The following is a 24,243-nucleotide window of genomic DNA, read 5'->3' on the forward strand; positions in this document are numbered from 1 at the left end:
CTGTCTGTTCCTGGACTGTTTTTGGTTGGTAGGCTATTAATTATTGCCTCAATTTCAGAGCCTGTTATTTGTCTATTCAGGGATTCAACTTCTGGTTTAGTTTTGGGAAGGCGTATGTGTCCAGGAATTTATCCATTTCTTCTAGATTTTCTAGTTTATTTGCTTAGAATGTTTATAGTATTCTCTGATGGTAGTTTGTATTTCTGTGGGACCGGTGGTGATATCCCCTTTATCATTTTTTATTGTGTGTATTTGATTCATCTGTCTTCTTTATTAGCTTGCTCTAGTAGTCTATCAATTTTGTTGATCTTTTCAAAAAACCAGCTCCTGGATTCATTGATTTTTTTGAAGGGTTTTTTGCATCTCTATGTCCTTCAGTTCTGCTCTGATCTTAGTTATTTCTTACCTTCTGCTAGCTTTTGAATGTGTTTGTTCTTGCTTCTGTAGTTCTTTTGCAATGTTAGATGTTGATTTTAGATCTTTCTTGCTTTCTCTTGTGGGCATTTAGTGCTATAAATTTCCCTCTACACACTGCTTTAAATGTGTCCAAGAGATTCTGGTACATTGTGTCTTTGTTCTCATTGGTGTCAAAGAACATCTTTATTTCTGCCTTCATTTTGTTATTTACCCAGTAGTCATTCAGGAGCAGGTTGTTCAGTTTCCATGTAGTTGAGCGATTTTGAGTGAGTTTCTTAGAGTTTTAGTTTGATTGTACTGTGGTCTGAGAGACAGTTTGTTGTGATTTCTGTTCTTTTACATTTGCTGAGGAGTGCTTTACTTCGAACTATGTGGTCAATTTTGGAATAAGTGCGATGTGGTGCTGAGAATAATGTATTTTCTGTTGATTTGGGGTGGAGAGTTCTGTAGATGTCTATTAGGTCTGCTTGGTGCAGAGTTGAGTTCAAGTCCTAGATATCTTTGTTAACCTTCTGTCTCGTTGATCTAGTATTGACAGTGGAGTGTTAAAATCTCCCATTATTATTGTGTGGAAGTCTCAGTCTCTTTGTAGGTCTCTAAGGACTTGCTCTATGAATCTGGGTGCTCCTGCATTGGGTACATATATATTTAGGATAGTTACCTCTTCTTGTTGAATTGATCCCTTTACTGTTATGTAATGGCCTTCTTTGTCTCTTTTGATCTTTGTTGGTTTAAAGTCTGTTTTATCAGAGACTAGGATTGCAACCCCTGCTTTTTTTTTTGCTTTCCATTTGCTTGGTAGATCTTCCTCCATCCCTTTATTTTGAGCCTGTGTGTGTCTCTGCACGTGAGATGGGGCTCCTGAATACAGCACACTGATGGGTCTTGACTCTTTATCCAATTTGCCAGTCTGTGTCTTTTAATTGGGGCATTTAGCCCATTTACATTTAAGATTAATATTCTTATGTGTGGATTTGATCCTGTCATTATGATGTTAGCTGGTTGTTTTGCCCGTTAGTTGATGCAGTTTCTTCCTAGCATTGATGGTCTTTGCAATTTGGCATGTTTTTGCAGTGACTGGTACCAGTTGTTCCTTTCCATGTTTAGTGCGTCCTTCAGGAGCTCTTGTAGGGCAGGCCTGGTGGTGACAAAATCTCTCTGCGTTTGCTTGTCTGTAAAGGATTTTATTTCTCCTTCACTTATGAAGCTTAGTTTGGCTGGATATTAAATTCTGGGTTGAAATTTCTTTACTTTGAGAATGTTGAATATTGTCCCCCACTCTCTTCTGGCTTGTAGAGTTTCTGCTGAGAGATCTGCTGTTAGTCTAATGGGCTTCCCTTTGTGGGTAACCTGAGCTTTCTCTCTGGCTGCCCTTAACATTTTTTCCTTCATTTCAACCTTGGTGAATCTGACAATTATGTGTCTTGAGGTTGCTCTTCTCGAGGAGTGCCTTTGTGGTGCTCTCTGTATTTCCTGAATTTGAATGTTGTCCTGCCTTGCTGGGTTGGGGAAGTTCTCCCGGATAATATCCTGAAGAGTGTTTTCCAACTTGGTTCCATTCTCCCCATCACTTTCAGGTACACCAATCAAACGTACATTTGGTCTTTTCACATAGTCCCATATTTCTTGGAGGCTTTGTTCATTTCTTTTTACTCCTTTTTTCCCTAAACTTCTCTTCTCGCTTCATTTCATTAATTTGCTCTTCAATCACTGATACGCTTTCTTCCACTGATCAAATCAGCTACTGAAGCTTGTGCATGTGTCATATAGTTCTCGTGCCATGGTTTTCAGCTCCATCAGGTCATTTAAGGTCTTCTCTATGTTGTTTATTCTCATTAGCCATTCGTCTAATCTTTTTTCAAGGTTTTTAGCTTCCTTGCGACGGGTTCGAACATCCTCCTTTGGCTCGGAGAAGTTTATTACCGGCCTTCTGAAGCCTACTTCTGTCAACTCGTCAAAGTCATTCTCCATCTAGCTTTATTCCGTTGCTGGCGAGGAGCTGCAGTCCTTTGGAGGAGAAGGGGCGCTCTGGTTTTTAGAATTTTCAGCTTTTCTGCTCTGGTTTCTCCCCATCTTTGTGGTTTTTATCTACCTGTGGTCTTTGATGACGGTCACCTACAGATGGGGTTTTGGTGTGGATGTCCTTTTTGTTGATGTTGATGCAATTCCTTTCTGTTTGTTAACAGTTTTCCTTCTTAACAGTCAGGTCCCTCAGCTGCAGGTTTGTTGGAGTTTGCTGGAGATCCACTCCAGACCCTGTTTGCCTGGGTATCACCAGCAGAGGCTGCAGAACAGCAAATATTGCAGAACAGCAAATATTGCAGAAAAGCAAATATTGCTGCCTGATCCTTCCTTTGGAAGCTTCATCTCAGAGGAGCACCTGGCTGTATGAGATGTCAGTTGGCCCCTACTGGGAGGTATCTCCCAGTTAGGCTACACGGGGGTCAGGGAACCACTTGTGGAGGGAGTCTGAGGATGCGGTCTGTCCGTTCTCAGAGCTCAAATACCATGCTGGGAGAACCACTGCTCTCCTCAGAGCTGTCAGACAGGAACACTTAAGTCTGCCAAAGTTTCTGCTGCCTTTTGTTCAGCTCTGCCCTGCCCCCAGAGGTGGAGTCTACAGAAGCAGGTAGGCCTCGCTGAGCTGTGGTGGGCTCCACCCAGTTCGAACTTCCTGGCCTCTTTGTTTACCTACTCCAGCCTCAGCAATGGCAGACGCCCCTCCCCCAGCCAGGTTGCCTCCTCAAAGTTCGATCTTGGGCTGCTGTGCTAGCAGTGAACAAGGCTCCATGGGCATGAGACTCGCTAAGCCAGGAGTGGGATATAATCTCCTGGTGTGCTGTTTGTTAAGACCGTTGGAAAAGCACAGTATTTGGGTGGCAGTCTCCTGATTTTCCAGGTGCAGTCTGTCATGGCTTCCCTTGGCTAGGAAAGGGAAATCTCCTGACCCCTTGTGCTTCCCAGGTGAGGTGATGCCCCACCCTGCTTCAGCTCACCCTCCATGGGCTGCACCCACTGTCCAGCCAGTCCCAATAAGGTGAACCTGGTATCTCAGTTGGAAGTGCAGAAATCTCCTGTCTTCTGTGTCGATTATGCTGCAAGCTGCAGACCAGAGCTGTTCCTATTTGGCCATCTTGGAACAGACCACTTGCTTGCTAACTAAGCTCTTAAACAAATAGATAAAGTACATGATGTACCATTAAATTATTGAAACTTTTTCATAAGCAACATATATAATTATTCCCTTGTGGTTTTGTTTTGAAAAATGGGGTCTCTTTATGTTGTCCAGGCTTGAGTATAATTCAGCAAGATCATAGCTCACTACAGCCTCAGCCTCCCCATATCTGGGACAACAAGTGTGTACTACTATGTCTGGCTTCTTGTAGTTTTTTATTATTTTTTATTTTTTTAAAGACAGCGCTTATTATATTGCCCAGCCTGGAGTGCAGTGATTGTAGCAGATGTGGTTATAGCACACTATAGCCTTGAACTCCTGGGTTTAAATGATCCTTTGCTTCCACCACCCGAGCAGTCTTCCACCACCTGAGACTACAGGTGCACACCACCGTGCCTGGCTCTCTTCTCAGGTGTTTTTGTTTTGTTTTGTTTTGTTTTGAGATGGAGTCTTGCTCTGTCACCCAAGCTGGAGTGCAGTGGCACAATCTCTGCTTACTGCGACCTTCACCTTCTGGGTTCAAGTGATTCTCCGGTCTCAGACTCCCAAGTAGCTGGGATTACAGGAACACACCACCATGCCTGGCTAATTTTTGTATTTTTGTAGAGATGGGGTTTCACCATGTTGGCCAGGCTGATCTTGAACTCCTGACCTCAGGTGATCCACCCACCTAGTTGTAGTTTTTAAGATCATTTTTCATACTTCTAAGATCCCAGGAAGTCATATTAGGGTATACTGCTGCTTCAAGAAACTTTGAAACCTAATCTTTTTGTATGACAAGACGGAGTCTCTCAAACTTGGGTAAAAAGACAACAATTGGGATTAAGTTGGATTAAAACCACAGAAGAATTTTAGCATTGATATCTAAATACATTTTTTTCATTGTATGAGTAATACATGTTTATTGTAGATAAATTATGTTTTATAAGTTATGTATTTATATATTGCAAATTATAATTTTAAGTAAAAAATTGTTAATGTTTAATGTAATTTGTTCTACTTACGTATATATTTTTTATAAATATGAGATTATCAATACATACTGATTGCCATCAGCCTTTTCCTCATAGCAGCATATCATGACTTCCTATATCTATTAACATATTTATTTCTTAATTTTTAATGGCTGAGTGGTGTGGTACTCTTAATGAAATTTATAGTTTATTTAGCCAGTCTCCTTTATTGGACATTTATTTTCAGATTTGCATTAGTAATAAGCACAGTGGTCATCTTTACACGATTCTTTCTTAGGGTGAATTTCTAGAAGTAAAATTTCTGGATCAAAGAGTTCACATTTTTGAGGCTTTAAATCTAAATGCCAAATTTTGGTCTCCAAAAGTTGTAGCAATTCACATTCCTTCCAGTATTAAAGTGTATTCATTCTCCCTATCATGGATAGTAGACATTTTCCCAAATCATTGTTAACCTGGTCATTTAAAAAATTTCATCTCAGTCGGGCACAATGGCTCACGCTTGTAATCCCAGCACTCTGGGAGACCAAAGCAGGCGGATCACCTGAGGTCAGGAGTTGGAGACCAGCCTGGCCAACATGGTGAAACCCCGTCTCTACTGAAAATACAAAAATTAGCTGGATGTAGTGGTGCACGCCTGTAATCCCAGCTGCTCGGGAGGCTGAGGCAGGATAATTGCTGGAACCTGGGAGACAAAGGCTGCAGTGAGCTGAGACCACGCCACTGTGCTCAAGCCTGGGCAACAGAGCAAAACTCTGTCTCCAAAAAAAAAAAAAAAAAATTCATCTCTTTGTTTTAATTGGCATTACTCATGAAATTGATCATTTTTTAGCCTCACCGTCTATTGTAGATGTTGGTCTCACAATTGAGCAGCTCACAGTCTTGATTACAGATACTTCAGAAACTTTTCCCCATTCATTAATCAAAGTTCGCAATGATTTGTTTTCTCCCCAGGAACGACTGAAGCTGGTGACTGTTCTGGGTGCTGGCCTTCTCTGTGGAACTGCTCTGGCGGTCATTGTGCCTGAAGGAGTACATGCCCTTTATGAAGATATTCTTGAGGGTGAGAAAGAGAAGAACCTTATATGAGATATGTTATTGACTTGGAGGATTAGCAGGATGAAGCTTAGTTTTCTGAGCACAGTTCATGTTTACCATAGAGTTCTACCTTGAGAAGAATTGTTGAGAGATATCTTGATATCTTTGATATTGAACACATCCTTAGCAGTTTGTGAACTGAATGCCCCAAATCATGAATACCACTTAATGTTTATTTGCCATAGTGCATGAATATGAGTCATTTTAAGTTATGACAGTTCTTTTTTAATGCTTACTCAAACACTTCCCAAATCCCACATGATAGTGGCTGCATTTTTGCTAATTTAAAAATATATAGATATAAATATTTAAATTTAAGGACCCTTTACAGTAAACTTTATAGATAATTGGTGAGGACCCATGCAGTAACGGATAACTGAAAAATTAAAGAGGCCTTTCCTGACCTTAATAGCAACAAGCAGAGGGAACGGTAGAGCTGTGTGAGAGTAAATGCTTGGTGGTCAGCTTGGTTCACTCACCAGCAAAGTAATTTGGTCCTTCACACAGCTGAAAAGCATACTTGATTCACATTTGTGACTTAGCAAAATCTGATTACTACATGTCATGAAACTTCACAGTTTCCTGTGAAGGATTGACACCACAGCTGTTAAATCCGTGAACTGAATCCTCAAGCACCAAGTCTACCGGATGTTAAGAATAGTATAAAGAGGTAGGCACTTCCAAATTTCTTACTAGATACAATATAATAAATACTTTTTCACATCTTGGTAGAGGAAGAGAACTGTGTCCTTCATCCAGAATGATGATGCTTTTAGGCGGGGGTTTGATAGACAAAGAGTTTTGGCAGATATAAATGAGGATTGCAGAAGTGTTGCAAGATAGGACGGGGCTGAGGAGTGGTCAGCTGTATTGGGGAACAATAATAAATCAGTGGTCTCTACCTTACAGCAGTGGTCTCTGCTTTTTTATGGTCACACATCCTACAGGGGGAGTGGGGAATGATTTACATGCACTGTTGCACTGATTTAATGTGTACATTATAAAATACACTCCTAAAATAGGAACGTTTTTGAGGCCTGAGATTTAAAGTAAATATACATAGAAGAACAATATTTTCTTTCATATTCTAGTGGGTCATCTTGAATTTTTCTGGGATATGATTCCACTATAGAAATCACTATCCTAGTATTTGTCCTTTTATGAATGGAACTTTGTTTTCTAAAGTTGTCTGATAATGAAAATTCCTTGAGGAAGAGGTACATTTTAAAAGTATAATTTCCTGACTTCCAGCCTAGGTTCCTTAATCTCCTGGAAGGATCCTGGGAATATCTTTTTTTTTTTTTTTTTTTGAGACGGAGTCTCGCTCTGTCAACCAGGCTGGAGTGCAGTGGTGCAATCTCGGCTCACTGCAAGCTCCGCCTCCCAGGTTCACACCATTCTCCTGCCTCAGCCTCCTGAGTAGCTGGGACTACAGGCGTCCGCCACCACACCCAGCTAATTATTTGGAATTTTTAGTAGAGACAGGATTTCACCATGTTGGCCAGGATGGTCTCAATCTCCTGACCTGGTGATCCGCCCTCCTTGGCCTCACAAAGGTAATATCTATTTTTAACAAGTTGTCTGCAATTCTTATGAAACAAGTTTTAGAAACACTGGAGTAGAGGAAAGAAGTGCTTCAAGTATAGTTTCTTTGTGTTATTTTTAATATCAATTTGAGATATAATTTACAAACTATGTTTCAGATATAGTTGGGGGTTTTTTGGGTTTTTTTTATTTGTTTGTTTTGAGACAGGGTCTCACTTTGTCGCCTAGGCTATAGTCCAGTTTTGCGATCACAGCTCAAATCTCTTGGGTTTAAGCTATCCTCCTGCCTCTGTAGCTGGGTCTATAGACACACACTGCTATGCCTGGCTAATGTTTAATTTTTTTTGGAGCAATAGAGTCTCCCTCTGTTGCCTAGGCTGGTCACCAATTCCAGGACTCAAGCGGTCCTCCCACATTGGTCTCCCAAAGTGCTGGGATTACAGGTGTGAGCCACCACACCCACCCCAGGTGTAGTTTAAGACTAAAATTATCTACCATGTGTTAGGTTGTATGTAGAGAAAAACTCTCTCTAATCATATTTTCCCTCTGCTCTCACATGACAACAATCATAAACACAGAAGAAAACTTCTGTGACCAGATGCGTGAGATATCTCCCCACTACCAGGCAGTGGACACCAGCCAGGTGTCCTCCAATTTAATTTAATTCTGATGCTGTCTACCTGGAGGCAGTGTCAGATCCCACAGATAGAGGACTCAGTCCCCAAGACCGCTCCCTTCTTCACCCATCAATTGCAAGCCTGGGCCTCTGAAACTGACCAACTGGCTTAAAGTTAGGGTTCCCACAACCCCGTCTTTGGGTTAATTTGTGAGAGTGGGTCACAGAACTCAGAGAAACACTTACGTTTACCAGTTTACTAAGAATGATATTTTAAAGGATACAGATAAACAGCCAAACAGCCAGATGAAGAAATACAAAGACTAAGGTATGGAAGGGTCCTGGGTGCTAGAGCTTCTGACCCTGTGGAGTTGGGGTGCACCACCCTCCTGGCACATGGATGAGTTCTTCACCTTTCTGTCAGCCCTGATATGTGTTCAGCTAGCCACAAGTTCCCTAAACCCTGTCCTCTTGGGTTTTTATGGAAACTTCAAGATGTTAGCATTCCTCCCGTCAGGATTTAGGATCGTACCCTCTCATGGGAGCTTAAGACCCCAAGTCCTGCCTTGGAGCAGGTGAAAAGAGGGCAGGAGAAGGTCGGAAGCCTGGTCTTGAGGCCTAACACACCCAACAGTATAACAAAAGACTGCAACAAGGGCTATGTAAGTTATGAACCAGGAACTGTGGACAAAAACCAATATATACACATACATTTGTGTGTGTGTATGTATATGTATATGTGTGTGTAGTGTATATACTTATATATACTTTGTATACATGTGTTTACATATATACACATAGGTACACACACACATAAAATAACACCATAGGTTGCATTCCCTTATTTTCAGTTTTCCTGATTTTTGACCCAAAATAATTTTTTTTTTTTCCAGACAGGGGCTCACTCTGTCTTCCACGCTGGAGTGCAGTGGTGTGATCACTGCAGCCCTGACTTCCCCAGGCTCAGGTGACCCTCCTACCTCAGCCTCCCAAGTAGCTGGGACTGCAGGCGCATGACACCACACCCAGGTAGTTTTCAGATTTTTTAATAGAGGCAGGATTTCACTATATTGCCCAGGCTGGTCTCGAACCCCTGGGCTCGAGTGATCCGCCCACCTCAGCCTTCCAAAGTGCTGGGATTACAGGTGTGAGCCACTGTACCCAGCCAGAATAATTTTATGGTGTCATTTGAAAACAGATTACAAAGTGCTTTGTAGGTCTTTTCTGAAAATAAACATTCTCTTTAACCTTTCATCATAGATTAATTTCTAGCCCTAAGTCATTTAAATTTTTTAAAAAATATTTTCATTTATATATTTTATATTCACTCTTTTGGTGTACACATCTACAAGTTTTGACAGATGCATAGAGAGTGATGTTATCACCACTGCAATCAAGATACAGAATAGTTTTGTCACCCCAAAAAATATGCTTGTGCTGTCCATTTGTAATAAAATCTTTTCTCCACTCCCAACCCCTGGCAACCACTGATCTCTGTCTATATAGTTTTGCGTTTTCAGAATGTCATAAATGGAATCATGTAACCTTTGGGTCTGGCTTCTTAGCATAATGCATTTGAGGGTCAGTATATGAAGGGAAAATGTGTATTATGGAAAAACTATGCATGGATTTCAAAAAACTTTTTTGCACTAAAATAAGCTTGCGCTAACTTTTTATAACATGTCTGAACAGGATCTACTTACACTAAGAAGGTTAAGGCAACAGTTTGAAAAGAGCCCATATCAGAGCAACATGGATTCTGCTCAGATTGAAACAAGAACAAACATCAAATTTATGGGGAAGGTTGGGTGTAAGAATGGTAAAATCACTGATGGTTTACAAAAAGTTTATGGGGACCGAGTGCGGTGGCTCACGCCCATAATCCCAGCACTTTGGGTGTCAAGGCGGGCGGATCACGAGGTCAAGAGATCGAGACCATCCTGGCCAATATGGTGAAACCCCATCTCTACTAAAAAGACAAAAATTAGCTGGGCGTGCTGGCGCATGTCTGTAATCCCAGCTACTTGGGAGGCTGAGGCAGGAGAATCGCTTGAACCCGCGAAGCGGAGGTTGCAGTGAGCCGAGATCACGTCACTGCACTCCATCCTGGCGACAGAGCAAGATTCTGTCTCAAAAAAAAAAAGGTTTATGGGGACAGTGCCCCAAAGAATTCAGCAGTTTACAAATGGCTAACTTGTTTTAAGAAGGGACAAGATGATGTTGAAGATGAAGCCTGCAGCAGCAGACCATCCACACCTATTTTCTTTTTTTTTTTGAGACGGAGTCTTGCTCTATCGCCCAGGCTAGAGTGCAGTGGCCGGATCTCGGCTCACTGCAAGCTCCGCCTCCTGGGTTTACACCATTCTTCTGCCTCAGCCTCCCAAGTAGCTGGGACTACAGGCGCCCACCACCTCGCCTGGCTAGTTTTTTGTATTTTTTAGTAGAGACGGGGTTTCACTGTGTTAGCTAGGATGGTCTCGAGCTCCTGACCTCGTGATCCGCCCACCTCAGCCTCCCAAAGTGCTGGGATTACAGGCTTGAGCCACCATGCCCGGCCTACACCTATTTTCAAAGAAAATTAATTTTGTTCATGCCTTAACTAAAGAAGACCAACAATTAACAGCACAAAAATTAGCCAGCCCCATAGCCCTGTAAATTGGTTCAGCTTACACAATTCTGCCTGAAAATTTTACATTGAACAAACTTCTCACTCAGTAGATGCCAAAACGGTTGTGGCCAGATCAGCTGTAGACAAGAGCAGAGCTTTGAGTGGAAATGGGACCCAAGTGGGATCAAGATCCTAGAGCATTTTTTTCGAAGAATTGTAGCAGAAGATGAAACATGGCTTTACCAGTATGATCCTGAAGGCAAACCACATTCAAAGCAATGGCCACTGAGAAGTGGAAGTGGTCAGTGAAAGCAAAAGTGGATCGGTTAAGAGCAAAGGTCACTGGCAACAGTATTTGGGGACGTGCAAGGCATTTTACTTGTTGATTTTCTAGAGTGCCAATGAACCATGACATCTGCGTATTATAAGAGTGTTTTTAAAAAGTTAGCCAAAGCGTTAGCAGAAGAATGCCCAGGAATGCTTGATCAGAGAGTCCTTCACTATGACAATGTTCCTGCTCATTGCTCTCATCAGACAAGGGCAATTTTGCGAGATTTTCAACAGGAAACTTTTGGGCACCCTCTTTATAGTCCTAAGTTGGCTCCTTCCGACTTCTTTTTGTTTCCTAATCTTAAAATCTATAAAGGGTACCCATTTTTCTTCAGTTAATAATGTAAAAAAGATTACATTGACATGGTTAAATTTCCAGGACCCTCAGTTATTTAGCGGTGAACTAAATAGCTGGTATCATCATCACTTACAAAAGTGTCTCACACTTGATAGAGCTTATGTTCAGTAATAAAGTTTGTAGTTTTAAATTTTTTAATCTTTTAATTCCATTTTTCCACAAGCTTTTTGAAGTCCCCGTATCTTGTTCTGTGTATCAATAGTTTGTACCTTTTTTTTCTGAGTAATATTTCGTTGTTTGCATGAACCATATTTGTCTATTCTTTCACCAGTTGGAAGACATATATATGGGTGGTTCCTGGTTTGGGTGACTATGAATAAAGTAACTATTAATGTACAGGTTTTTGTATGAACATGAGTTTTTATTCTTCTTGCATACTTACAAACATCAGCCTGGGCAATATAGTGAAACCCTGTCCTTACAAAAAATTAGCCACGCATGGTGCTGCACACCTGTAGTCCCAGCTACTTGGGAGACTGAGGTGGGAGGATTGCATGAGGCTGGGAGGCAGAGGTTGCAGTGAGCTGAGATTGTGCCACTGCACTCCAGCCTTGGCAACAGAGCAAGACGAAAGAATACTTACAAGTAGAATTGCTGGGTCACATGACAAATATGTGTTTAATTTCATAAAGAAACTGACAAACTCTTTCTTAAATGACTGTAATATTTTGCATTCTCATCAATAATAGGTGAGAGTTCCAGTTCTCCCCTTCCTTGTCAACACTTAGTGTTGTCTGTTTTGTTTTAGTTTTTTATTTTAGCCATTCTAATAGCAGCGTAGTGATATCTCAGTGTGGTTTTAATTTGCATTTGCCTGTGATGATGCTGAACATCTTTTCATATGCTTAATTGCCATTGTTACAGCTTCTGTGGTGATATCAAACATTTTGTTCATTTTAAAAATTGAGTTTTCTTATTATTGAGTTTTGAGAATCCTTTATATATTCTAGATACAAGTCCTTTATCAGATATGTGTTCTACAAATATTTTCTCCTAGTTCGTGGCTTATCTTTTCATTCTCTTAACAGTAACTTTTAGCAGTTTTTAATTCTGATGAAGTTCAATTTATCAGTTACTTCTTTTGAGATTTTGCTTTTGGTGTCATATCTAAAACTCCTTGCTGAGCCCAAATTCACAAAGATACTATCTCTTTTGTTTTCTTCTAAAACTTTTATGATTTTCAGTTTTACATTTAATTCTATGATTTATTTTGATATAATTTTGAATGCAGGTGAAAGTTCATTTTTTGGCATATGGGTGGATGTTCAGTAGTTCAACACCATTTGTTGAAAAAAACATCCCTTCTCTATTGAATTGTCTTTGCACTTTTGTCAAAAATCAATTAACTGTATTCATGTTGGTCTATTTCTGGATTCTCTATTCTGTTTTATTGGTCTGTATGTTTACCTTTTACCGGCACTACGTTGTCTTGATGTAGCTTTATAGTGAATCTTGAAATCAAGTAGTGGAGTCCTTCTTTGTTCTTAGTTTTCTCTTTTTTTTTTTTTTTTTTTTTTTGAGACAGGGTCTCACTCTGTCACCCAGGCTGGAGTGTGCAGTGGCATGATCATAGCTCACTGTAACCTTGAACTCCTGTGCTCAAACAATCCTCCCACTTCAGCCTCTCCAGCAGCTAGGACTACGGGTGCATGCCACCATGTCTGGCTAATTATTTAAACTTTTCATAGAGACAGCCTCACTCTGTTGCCCAGGCTGGTCTTGAACTCCTGGCCTCAAGCGACCCTCCTACCTTGGCTGGGGTTATAGGCATGAGCCACCCCACCCAGCCCACTTTGTTCTTATTTTTCAAGATTGTTTTGGCTTTCCATAAACTTCTTTGCCTTTCGATAAACATTTTAAAATCAGCTTGTCAAATATCTATAGAATAAATCATGCTGGGATTCCAACTGAAATTGAGTTGAATCTATAAATTTGGGAGAGAATAGACATCTTAAGAATATTGTATTTTCCAGTCCATGAGCCCTGTATATCTCTCCGTTTATTTAGATCTTCTTTGATTTATTTCATCAGTGTTGTAATTTTAGCATACAGATCGGCAGATCGTTTATTGATTTATGCCTAAATATTTCAGGTTTTTAGTAATTGTAAATATTACTTTTATAATGTTTTCAATGTTTAGTATTCTAGTATATAGGAAGTTCTAGTATAAGAAATTTCATTTCGTATAGGCGCTTTTTTGTAGATTCCTTGGGATTTGCTACATAAATAATCATGTCATCTGTGAATAGGGACAGCTTAACCTTTTCCTTTCCTAGCTGCCTGTTTGTTTGTTTGTTTGTTTGTAACCTTCCTTATTGCATTGACTAGACTATCCATTATGAGATTGATTAGGAATGAAAATGAGCATTCTTGCCTTACTTTCATTCAGTCTTTCACCATTAAATATGAGGTTAGATAGAGGTTTTTTATGGATTCCCTTTTTCTCTCATGTTGGCCAGGCTGGTCTCAAGCTCCTGACCTCAAGTAATCCTCCCACCTCGGCCTCCCAAAGTGCTGAGATTACAGGCATGTAATTCTTTTCTTTTTTTCTTTTTTTTTGGGGGGGAACAGAGTCTCGCTCTGTTGTCTAGACTGGAGTGCAGTGGTATGATCTTGGCTCACTGCAACCTCCATCTTCCGGGTTCAAGCAATTCTCCTGTCTCAGCCTTGCAAGTAGCTGGGATTACAGGCGCCCACCACCACGTCTGGCTAATTTTTGTATTTTTAGTGGAGACAGGGTTTCACCATATTGGTCAGGTTGGTCTTGAACTTCTGAACTCAGGTGATCCACCTGCCTCGGCCTCCCAGAGTACTGGGATTACAGGTGTGAGCCACCGCACCTGGCCTGTTCTTTTCTAAGAATTTAGGCTAGGCATCGTGGCTCACACCTGTAATCCCAGTAATTTGGGAAGCTAAGGCAGGAGGATAACTTCAGACCAGGAGTTTGAGATTAACCTGAGCTACATATCAAGACCCTCTATTTACAAAAAAAATTTAAAAATGAGGTGAGCGCAATGACTACAAAAAAATTAGGTGGCCGCAGTGACACACATAGCAGGAGGTTGAGGCTGCAGTGAGCCATGATTATGCCACTGCATTCTAGGCTGGGTGAAAGAACAAGATCCTCTCTGAAAAAAGAATTTAATGCTATAAATTTCTTTCTAAGCACTGCTTTATTTGCATCTCAAAATTTTAGTGTGCTATATTTTTATCTTTATTTAGTTTGAAATATTTTCTAATTTCTCATGCAACTTCCTCTTTTACCCATGTGTTGCTTAGAATTGTGTGATTTAATTTCCAAATTTTTGAGTGGTGTTTTTTTAAAATTTGGTTGGTTGCTTTGTCTTGCCCCTGATTCTGTTACTGATTTCGAGTTTAACTTTATTATGGTAAGAGAATATACTTAGTATGATTTGAAAACTTACAAATTTGTAAATGCTTTTTTAATGGTCCAGAATATGGTTTATCTTGTGGAATGTTCCATGTACACTTGAAAAGAATGTACATTCTCTTGTTCTGTAAATTTCAGGTCAAGTTGTTTGATAATATTAGTCTTCTATATCTTTACTGATTTTCTGCTTCTATCTGTTACTAAGACAGGAGTATTGAAGTCTTCAAATATGATCGTGGATTTTTCTGTTTCTCTTCATTTCTATTAGCTTTTGCTTTATGTATGTTGAAGCTCTTTGGTTAGGTACCTACATGTTTAGGAGTGCTATGCCATGGTGAATTGGCCTTTTTAATAATTTTGTAATATCCCTCTTTATTCCTGATAATATTTCTTGTTCTCAAGTCTACTTCATCTAATTTTAATATAACCATTCAGTTTTCTCTTGATCAGTGTTTCCATGGTTGTATCTTTCCGCTCTATCCTTTTAGTTTTAGCCTGTGTCATTCATTTAAAGTGGACTTCTTACAGATGGCATATAGTTGTATCTTTTTTAAAAACTCTAGTTTGACAACCTCTGTCTTCTAATTGGTGTGTTTAGACCAGGGATTAGCAAACTTTTTCTGTAAAGCATCAAGTAGTACATATTTTAGGCTTTGTGAGCCATGTGATCTTCATTTGTACTTCTTACCTCTGCCATGTAGCCAGATTCTCTGATCCATTCCTCTGTCCTTTGCAGTCTACTATTTTCTTTCTTTTATTTTATTTATTTATTTATTTTTTGAGACAAGGTCTTGCTCTTTTGCCCAGTCTGGAATGCAGTGGCGTGATCTGGGTTTGCTGCAACCTCTGCCTCCCCAGTTCAAGCAATGCTCCTGCCTCAGCCTCCCAAGTGGCTGAGATTACAGGGGTGTGCCACCACGCCTGGCTAATTTTTGCATTTTCAGTAGAGACGGGATTTCACCATGTTGTCCAAGCTGGTCTGGTACTCCTGACCTCAGGTGATCCACGTGCCTTGGCCTCTGAAAATTCTGGGATTATAGGCGTGAGCCACTGTGTCTGGCCATTTCCAATCTATTGTTGATCCCATCCAGTGAATTTACTACTTTAGATATTATATTTTTCAGTTCTAAAATTTCCAGTTGGTTTCTTTTTACAGTTTCTGTTTCTCTGCTGAGGACATTCATTTATTTGAGGATTTTTTACCTTTAGGCCAGGCACAGCGGGTCATGCCTATAATCCCAGCACTTTGGGAAGCCCAGGTGGGAGGATCACTTGAGCCTAGGATTTCATAGCAGCCTGGGCAACATAGCAAGACCCTATCTCTATTTTTTAAAAATTATTTTTCAAAAAGTATGTTATCTTTAGCTTAGAGAACATAGTTAGAGTAGCTGCCTTAAATAAGTCTTTGAATGTTCCAGTATCTGAGTGATCTGTGGGTTGGGTTGATTGTCTTTTCCCTTGGTAATTGGTCAGAACTTTCTGTTTCTTTGTATGTCATAAAATTTGGTTGTATGCTGGACATTTTGAATATTATAACTTGAGAATCTGAGTCCTGTCAAAATCTCTGAAGAATGTTTGTTTCTTTTGTTTTAGCAGAAGGTTAACCTATTTAGATTCAGTCTGAAAGTTCTGTTTTTTGTTGTTGTTTTGTTTTTTGCTGATGGTTCTCATTTTAGCTGAGTTTTCAAAGCCTTTACAATGCTGCTTTGGCTATATCCTGTGTATACTGAGTTCAGGGGTGAGCCTGGGACTTGTGCCATTTATACATAGGATTAACACCTCCCTCAGCTCTTTCCTCTCCAGTGTTCCTTTCACATTCTCTTGCAAACAGACCCCCTTTTCCTGGTCCTCTGTCAAGAAAGACAAGGTTTCTCTAGAGTTTTGGCTGCATGTGTTGCATATGTGGCTGCATGCAACACTGCATGTGTTGCCACCACATAGTTCTGTGTAATTTGGGCTTCTGTCAAAGGAAAGTAAGAGCAGAAAAGGCAGAACAGCATAACCAGGTTTCCCCCTATACACTTCAGACCACTGGAGTCCCTTTTTCTATTTGCTCTGGCTGGAAAGATGGGGTTTTAACTGCCTTTGTTGCTACCATGCAGTTCTGCAACTGGGTTTGCTGCAACCTCTGCCTCCCAGAAAAAGAGGAGGTAAAGAAAAAAAGGGGAGACTTTCCTGTACTTCACTACATCTTAGCAGCCTCTTTTCCTGGTCCTCTGGCCAGAAGGACAGGATCTCTCTAGAAGTTTTTGCTGCTTTCCGTTCACTTGCTGTTGTTTATGTTTTGTAGTCCTGAAGTAGCTGTTTTTTGGTGTGTTTTGTTCAGTTTTTGTTGTAATCAGTGGGTGATCGACGTCAAAATGCACTTACTCTAACATGGCCAGCATCAGATGTCTCCAACATTCCTTTTAAAATTTAAAATGTTAATACCCCTGTTAAAGAAATTTTTTGTTGTTTTTTTGAGACAGAGGCTCACTCTGTCACCCAGACTGGAGTGCAGTGGCATGATCTCAGCTCACTGCACCCTCCACCTCCCAGGTTCAAGCAATTCTCTGCCTCGGCCTCCTGAATAGCTGGGATTATAGGCACCTGCCACCATGCCCGGCTAATTTTTGTATTTTTAGTAGAGATGGGGTTTCACCATCTTGGCCAGGCTGGTCTTGAACTCCTCATGTCGTGATCCACCCACCTCAACCTCCCAAAGTGCTGGGAAGAGTAACCCAAAACAAATGTGTGAGGTAACCTACCTAACCATGATATTACCTTTCAGCTAAGCTGTCTCCAAATATTTTACATCTTCATACTGATGAGTTTAGACATATCATTGTAATTTTGTTTTTGCTGCTGTACTCTCTCTTTTCTTACCCTCTTCCCTTACTCCTTTTTTTTTTTTTGTTAGACAGCGTTTTGCTCTTGTCACCCAAACTGGAGTGCAGTGACACCACCTTGGCTCACTGCAACCTCCACCTCCTGGGTTGAAGTGATTCTCCTGCCTCAACCTCCCTAGTAGCTGGGATTTCAGGCACCTGCCACCATGCATAACTAATTTTTGTATTTTTAGCAGAGACAGGGTTTTGCCATGTTGGCCAGGCTGGTCTTGAATGCCTGACCTTAGGTAATCTGCCTGCCTTGGCCGCCCAAAGTGCTGGGATAACAGGCATGAGCCACCGCGCCCAGCCGCCCTCTTTCTTTATTGTAGACCAAACCAACTTTTCTTCATACTTCAAGAAAGAAGTTTGTATACATGTTACTACAGCCTATGGTTTCATTCTTCTGTGGACCTTATAATTATGATAATATATTGTTTTCAGAACTCAGTATATCATGTTAACTAAGTGCTCTGATGCTTTAATAAGCATTATTAAATACTAATTAATGTAAAAAGGAACCTCTTACTCATATGTAATTATAGCTCTAAAATCACTGGAATTAGATGATTATCAACTTTCATGTGAAAAAAAAAACTATAGAAACAAGTTTTAAGAACTTCAAAGATTATTGGGTAATGCAGCAGTTTACTGTGGAGACAAAATCTGAAAACATCTCAAAATTCTTTGGACTGTTAGAATTGGTGCTTTTAGGAAGGTAGACTATTGGGTCAAAGATGAAAATATAAATGTGATGTATTGTCAAAACTGCTATTGTCAGGCATGGCTCAATATAGATTATCTCACTCATTTTTATCTCTTCTGTAGGAATGCCATGTGTCAGATTCTTTATAGAGGTATGATTATCTGTGGCTTTGTCTATCACTTTACTCTACATTTAAATAAAATGTAGGGGGCCCTAGCCAGAACAATCAGGCAGACAAAGAAGATAGAAGGCGTTCAGATTGGAAAGGAAGAAGTAAAGTTGTCTCTGTTTTCAGATGACATGATCTTATACATAGAACTACCTAAGGACTCCATCAAAAAATTATTAAAACTAATAAACAAATGCAGTGAGGTTGCAGGATACAAAATCAGCATACAAGTATCAGTTGCATTTTTATACACTAACAATGAACTATTTGAAAAAGGAACTATGGAAACAATTTCATTCAAAATAGCATCAGAAAATAAAATAAAATAAAATACTTGGGCATAAATTTAACCACGGAGGTAAAAGATCTATGTGCTGAAAACTATAAAACATTGATTAAAGAAATTGAAGAAGATATAAGTAAGGTATTCTGTGTTCATGAATTGAAAGAATTAACATTGTTAAAATATCCATGCTACCCAAAGTGATCTACAGATTTAATGCAATCCCTATCATAATTCCAGTGGCATTTGCTATGGTTTGGGCATTTGTCCCCTCCACATCTCGTGTTGAAACGTGATCCCAGTGTTGGAGGCGGGGCCTGGCGCGAGATATTTGGGTCAGGAGGGTGGATCCCTCATGCACAAACTGGTGTGTCCCCTTGCTAATGAGTTCTCTCTCTATAATTTAACTGGAGAACTAGTTGTTTAAAAGAGCATGGCACCCCTCCCCTCTCTCGTCTTGTGACATGTGACTCCCCTTCTGCAATGATTGGAAGCTTCCTGAGATCCTCAGATTCATGCTTCTTGGACAGCCTGCAGAACTGTAAGCCAAATAAACCTTAATAGAAAGAACGATCCTAAAAATTCATATGCAACCACAAAAGGCCCTGAAGTCTGGGTAATTTATAAAGGTCATTAAAGAGGTTTAATTGGCTCACAGTTCAGCATGGCTGGGGAGGCCTCAGGAAACTTAAAATCATGGCAGAAAGCCAAGGGAAAGCAAGGCACCTTCTTCACAAGGTGGTGGGAAGGAAAAGTGCTGAGTGAAGAGGGGAAGGGCCCCTTAAAAACCATCAGATCTCGCAAGAACTCACCATGTAGCACACCTGTAAACCCAGCTACTCGGGAGGCTGAAGCATGAGAACCACTTGAACCCTGGAGGCACAGGATTGCAGTGAGCTGAGATCATGCCACTGCACTCCGACCTGGGTGTAGAGCGAGACTCTGTCTCAAAAAGAAAAGAGTAGTGTCAGGCATGGTGGCTTAAGTCTGTAATCCCAGCGCTTTGGGAGGTCAAGGTGGGCGGATCACTCGAGCTCAGGAGTTTGAGACCAGCCTGGGCAACATGGCAAAACTCCATCTCCACAAAAACAATATAAAAATTAGCAGGATTTGGTAGCTCACATCTGTAGTCCAGCTTCTCAGGAGACCGAGGCAGGAGGATGACTTGAGTCCAGGGAATGGAGGTTACTGTGAGCTGAGATTGCACTACTGTAGTCTAGCCTGGGTGAAAGGGCCATACGCTGTCTCAAAAAGAGAGAGAGAGAAAGAAAGAAACAGGAGAGTGCGTTGTAACTGTTGTAAGGTTGGATATTATTTTGTGAAACTGTTTTGTTTTGTTTTGTTTGTTTTATTTTTTTGAGACAGAGTCTCGCTCTGTTGCCAGGCTGGAGGGCAGTGACGCGATCTCGGCTCACTGCAACCTCCGACTCCCTGGTTCAAGCAATTCTTTTGCCTCAGCCTCCTGAGTAGCTGGGATTATAGGCATGTGCCACCATGCCCAGCTAATTTTTGTATTTTTAGTAGAGATGGGGTTTCACCATGTTGGCATTGATCTCCTGACCTCGTGATCTGCCTGCCTTGGCCTCCCAAAGTGCTGCGATTACAGGCATGAGCCATTGCACCTGGCCTGTTTTGTTTTTAAGAGAGAGGGTCTCTAGGCTGGGCACAGTGGCTCATACTTGTAATCACACCACTTTGGGAGGTCGAGGTGGGAGGATCATCTGAGCCCCAGATTTCAAGACCAGCCTAGGCAACATGGGGAGACCCCATTTCTACAAAAAATTTTTCAAATTAGCTGGTTATGGTGGTACGTGCCTGTGGTTTCCCAGTTACTTGGGAGGCTGAGGTAGGAGAATTGCTTGAGCCCGGGAGGTGGAGGGTACAGTGAGCTATAATTTGCACCACTGTTGCACTCCAGCCTGGGTGAAAGATGAGACCTTGTCTCAATTTTTTTAAAAAGGGTTAAACTGCTTAATCTGATTATAAATTATAAATATCTAGTATGTTATTCTCTATTCATGAAATATAGCAAAGGTAAGCATTTTGGCCTTGAAGCATTATGTTTTAAGTGACAAATATGTTACTGTAAACTGGGATTATCAACTGGCCAAGTATCATTTGCTGCAATTCAGAGTCTCCCAGCCTCCATATTTCTAGAACTGAATTTAGACTGAAGGATGTGCCTCTTAAACTGCTCTGCCCTTTTGGTTTCTTGCTGGCAATTGTCTGCTGATATTTTATAAAGCTAAAAATTTTCTACTCAATTTGTTCCTTATTTGAAATTTTTATATCAACCTAGGTATAAACTAGATGAATTTGATTGCAATTATTTTCATTGTTACTGCTCTTCATTTGCCTATTTTCATCAGAATAAAACAGTGTATTTTCTGGTGAGATTGGCGTGAATTTCTCAGAGGAATATTTGGGGATGGTGTCCCTTTGGGAATATGATTGCTTTCTTGCATGGTGATTTGCTTCCACTTCCCAGGTTTTTAGAATAATAGGCAGTCAGAAGGTCTGCATGCCAAAGGCAGAAGACATTTGGGAATTTTTTCATCATGAACTTTAAGTTGAAGGAGTTAATGATTGGCTGGATTACAATATAGAAAGTGGATGTCTTTACAGTAAAGTAAGTAGAGCTTGAAATACAAAGAATAGAAACTCCTACATAATGTTTTTAGGGGAAAAACATATTTTCTCTTTATGGTTTATTCTGCTCTAGGAAAACACCACCAAGCGAGTGAAACACATGATGTGATTGCATCAGACAAAGCAGCAGAAAAATCAGTTGTCCATGAACATGAGCACAGCCACGACCACACACAGCTGCATGCCTATATTGGTGTTTCCCTCGTACTGGGCTTCGTTTTCATGTTGCTGGTGGACCAGATTGGTAACTCCCATGTGCATCCTACTGACGGTGAGTGGCTCCAAGGCTTTCTGGGCAGTGCAATACATTTGCAGTTTAGAAAGTTAAAAATGATCAAATATTTTAGTCTGTATCAGTGGCCGTATTTAGTGCTAAAACTCTTGTCTTCCTTGGGTTCTAGTGAACATTTAACTAAGTGGGGAGAGCTAGTGAGTTGTGGCATGTGGCACAAATAAGTGTTTATTGGTTTATTACTTTACTTGTCTTAAAGCTGCCACATTTGGTTGAGAGTCTAGGGCAGAAGTTCTTAACTTAGTTTTTTGCTATGGAGCCCTTAGGAAGTCTAAAGACTGTGGACCTTTTATTGGAATATTGTTTTTAAATGTGTAAAACATAGTACATAGGATCACAGAGAAAACCACCTATGTTGAAATACAGTTACTAAAACAACAGAACAAATTTGTGATATAGTAATGTATATCTTTATCAGTGCATTAAATAATGAGATAATACATTTAAATCCTAAACAAGTTAGAGTTGAATTTTATTTTCTAGGACATTAGTATGCTAGCTATTACATAATAATATGCTTGGCTTAAGAACATTAAATTATGAGGTAGTCTGTAACAAGGCAACATGTATGTCAAGTTAAACATCTAGTTGATTTTGAGTTTTTGTTTTGTTGGTTATTGGTGTAGAAAATCTTGGGTTTACAAAGGTATTTTCTTACAAATGTACCTAAATGCATTTGTAGCTTGCTTTTTAAGGAATCATAAGCTTCTCTAAAGGACAGCTAGAATTCCCCAAGACTTTTCAAATTTAACTCCAGTCATAGTTACTATTTTGTTTTAAGATCAATGAATTCATCTTTGGCTAGGTCAACATTTTTTGTACAATTTATATTAATAAAGGATTCTGATACATGATACACATTGATCCCATGGTGATAGAAATAAATTTGAGAGTTATAAAACTTCTCCAAGGATTGATTTGTAGACATCTTTTTTCAGATATGTCAGCAGGGAATTTTGCAGGTAGGAAATATTGGAAAGCGACATAAATATCTTGGTCCCAGTGGGAGAGCCCTGTGACTGTCGCTGTTTGGTGGCTGAGTGGCTGTTAGATGCAGAGCTACTTGATCGTTGTCCAGCTCTGCCACATGAGCATCTGCAGACAGGAAAGCTGTAGTCATGCAGCGTGGCAGCAGTTCTCTAAGTCCTTAAAGTAGTGATGAGTGAAAACGATAATTTAAAGATAATCTACAACCGTAAAATAACCTGATTAGTCTGATTTCTACTGGGCAGTAAAGATAGTGCTGATACTGCTTATGGTTTATTGTCTACATTCATAACTAAAGGAAATGCAGGGCCAGTTGCAGTGACTCACCTGTAATCCTAGCACTTTGGGAGGCCAGGATGGGCAGATCCTTTTGAGTTCAGGAGTTTGAGACCAGCCTGGGCAACATGGCAAAACCCCATCTCTACAAAAAATACAAAAATTAGCTGAGCACAGTGGTGTGCACCTGTAGTCCCCACTACTAGGGGGACTGAGGCGGGAGGAATGCTTAAGCCCAGGAGGTTGAGGCTACAGTGAGCCGAGGTCACGCCACTGTACTCCAGCCTGGGTGACAAAGTGAGACCCTGTCTCAAAAATAATAATGATAATAAAAGTAAAGGAAATGTGGCCAGGCGTGATGGCTCATGCCTATAATCCCAGGACTTTGAGAGGCTGAGGGGGAAGGATCACTTGAGATCAGGAGTTCAAGACCAGCCTGGGAGACGTGGTGAGACCCCATCTCTACAAAAAAAAAAAATTACCCAGGCACGATGGGGCATGCCTGTAGTTGCAGCTACTCAGGAGGCTTAGGTGGTAAGATTACTTGAGCCCAGGAGGTTGAGGCTACATTGAGCCACGATCACACCAATGCATTCCAGTTCAGCCTGAGCAGGAGAACAAGATCCCATCTCAAAAAAAAAAAAAAAAAAAAAAAAGATAAAGGAAATGCTAAATTTCAGAGGTTAGTAAAAATAAAAACGCATTTTTTTCAAGTTAAAGTCACAGACATCCCCTGAATTCTACCTGTACTCACCTCTATAGACCCCAGGCTAAGAATCTTTGGTCGACAGAAAAATCTGCAGAAAAGCAGGCAAAAAAACATGAACAGATGATCACAATAAGATATTAAAATGGCCCTTAAATGTATAAAAAAATGTTCAGTTTCACTTGAATACAAATCAGAGCTATGCTGAGATACCATTTCTTACCTGTCAGGTGAAAGTTCAGAAGCTTAACAATACACCTGACTGGCAAAGCTGTGATAGAATAGGCACTCATATATTGGGGTGCCAATGCAAAATGGTACAATACCCATGGAGAGGAATTTGGCAATATCTAACAAAACCACATATGTATTTACCCTTTGACCAAAAATCCCACTTCTAGGGATTTACTCAAATACAGCTCCAATATGAAAATACATATGCACAAGATTATTCAATGCAGCATTATTTATCATTGGAAAATGCTTAAATGTTCGGTCATGGAGATTGGCTGAATGAACTATGGTATGTACCATAATGGAGTACCATGTAGCTGTAGAAAAGAATAAAGATTCAGGCGGAGCACAGAGGCTCACCCCTTTAATCCCAGCATTTTGAGAGGCTGAGGTAGGTTGACTACTTGAAACTGGAATTCAAGGCTGCAATGAGCTATGATCGCATAACTGCACTCCAGCCTGGGTGACAGTGTGAAACCCTGTCGCTCTAAAAAAAAATAATAAAAGAATAAAGATTCAGGTATCTGTGAACTGATAGGGAGAGATTCCCAGGAGGTATTGTTAA

General features: G+C 40.4%; 1 protein-coding gene across 15 annotated transcripts in view; it reads left to right on the forward strand.

Annotated features, from left to right (window-relative positions):
• The window catches only part of SLC39A9 (solute carrier family 39 member 9), a 64,350-nt gene that overhangs the window by 20,918 nt on the left and 19,189 nt on the right, over positions 1-24,243 (forward strand). For 7 of the 15 annotated variants that reach the window (XR_013395193.1, XM_015143935.3, NM_001194438.3 and 4 more), the window contains 2 exon segments: positions 5,518-5,626; positions 21,257-21,454. Coding sequence is in view for 11 of the 15 variants with exons in the window: in NM_001194438.3 (NP_001181367.1) it covers positions 5,518-5,626; positions 21,257-21,454 (307 nt within the window). In the remaining 4 variants the exon portion in view is untranslated. 15 annotated transcript variants of the gene reach the window in all.

The sequence above is a fragment of the Macaca mulatta genome, chromosome 7 (assembly GCF_049350105.2).
Source record: "Macaca mulatta isolate MMU2019108-1 chromosome 7, T2T-MMU8v2.0, whole genome shotgun sequence".
Taxonomy (NCBI): Eukaryota; Metazoa; Chordata; class Mammalia; order Primates; family Cercopithecidae; genus Macaca; species Macaca mulatta.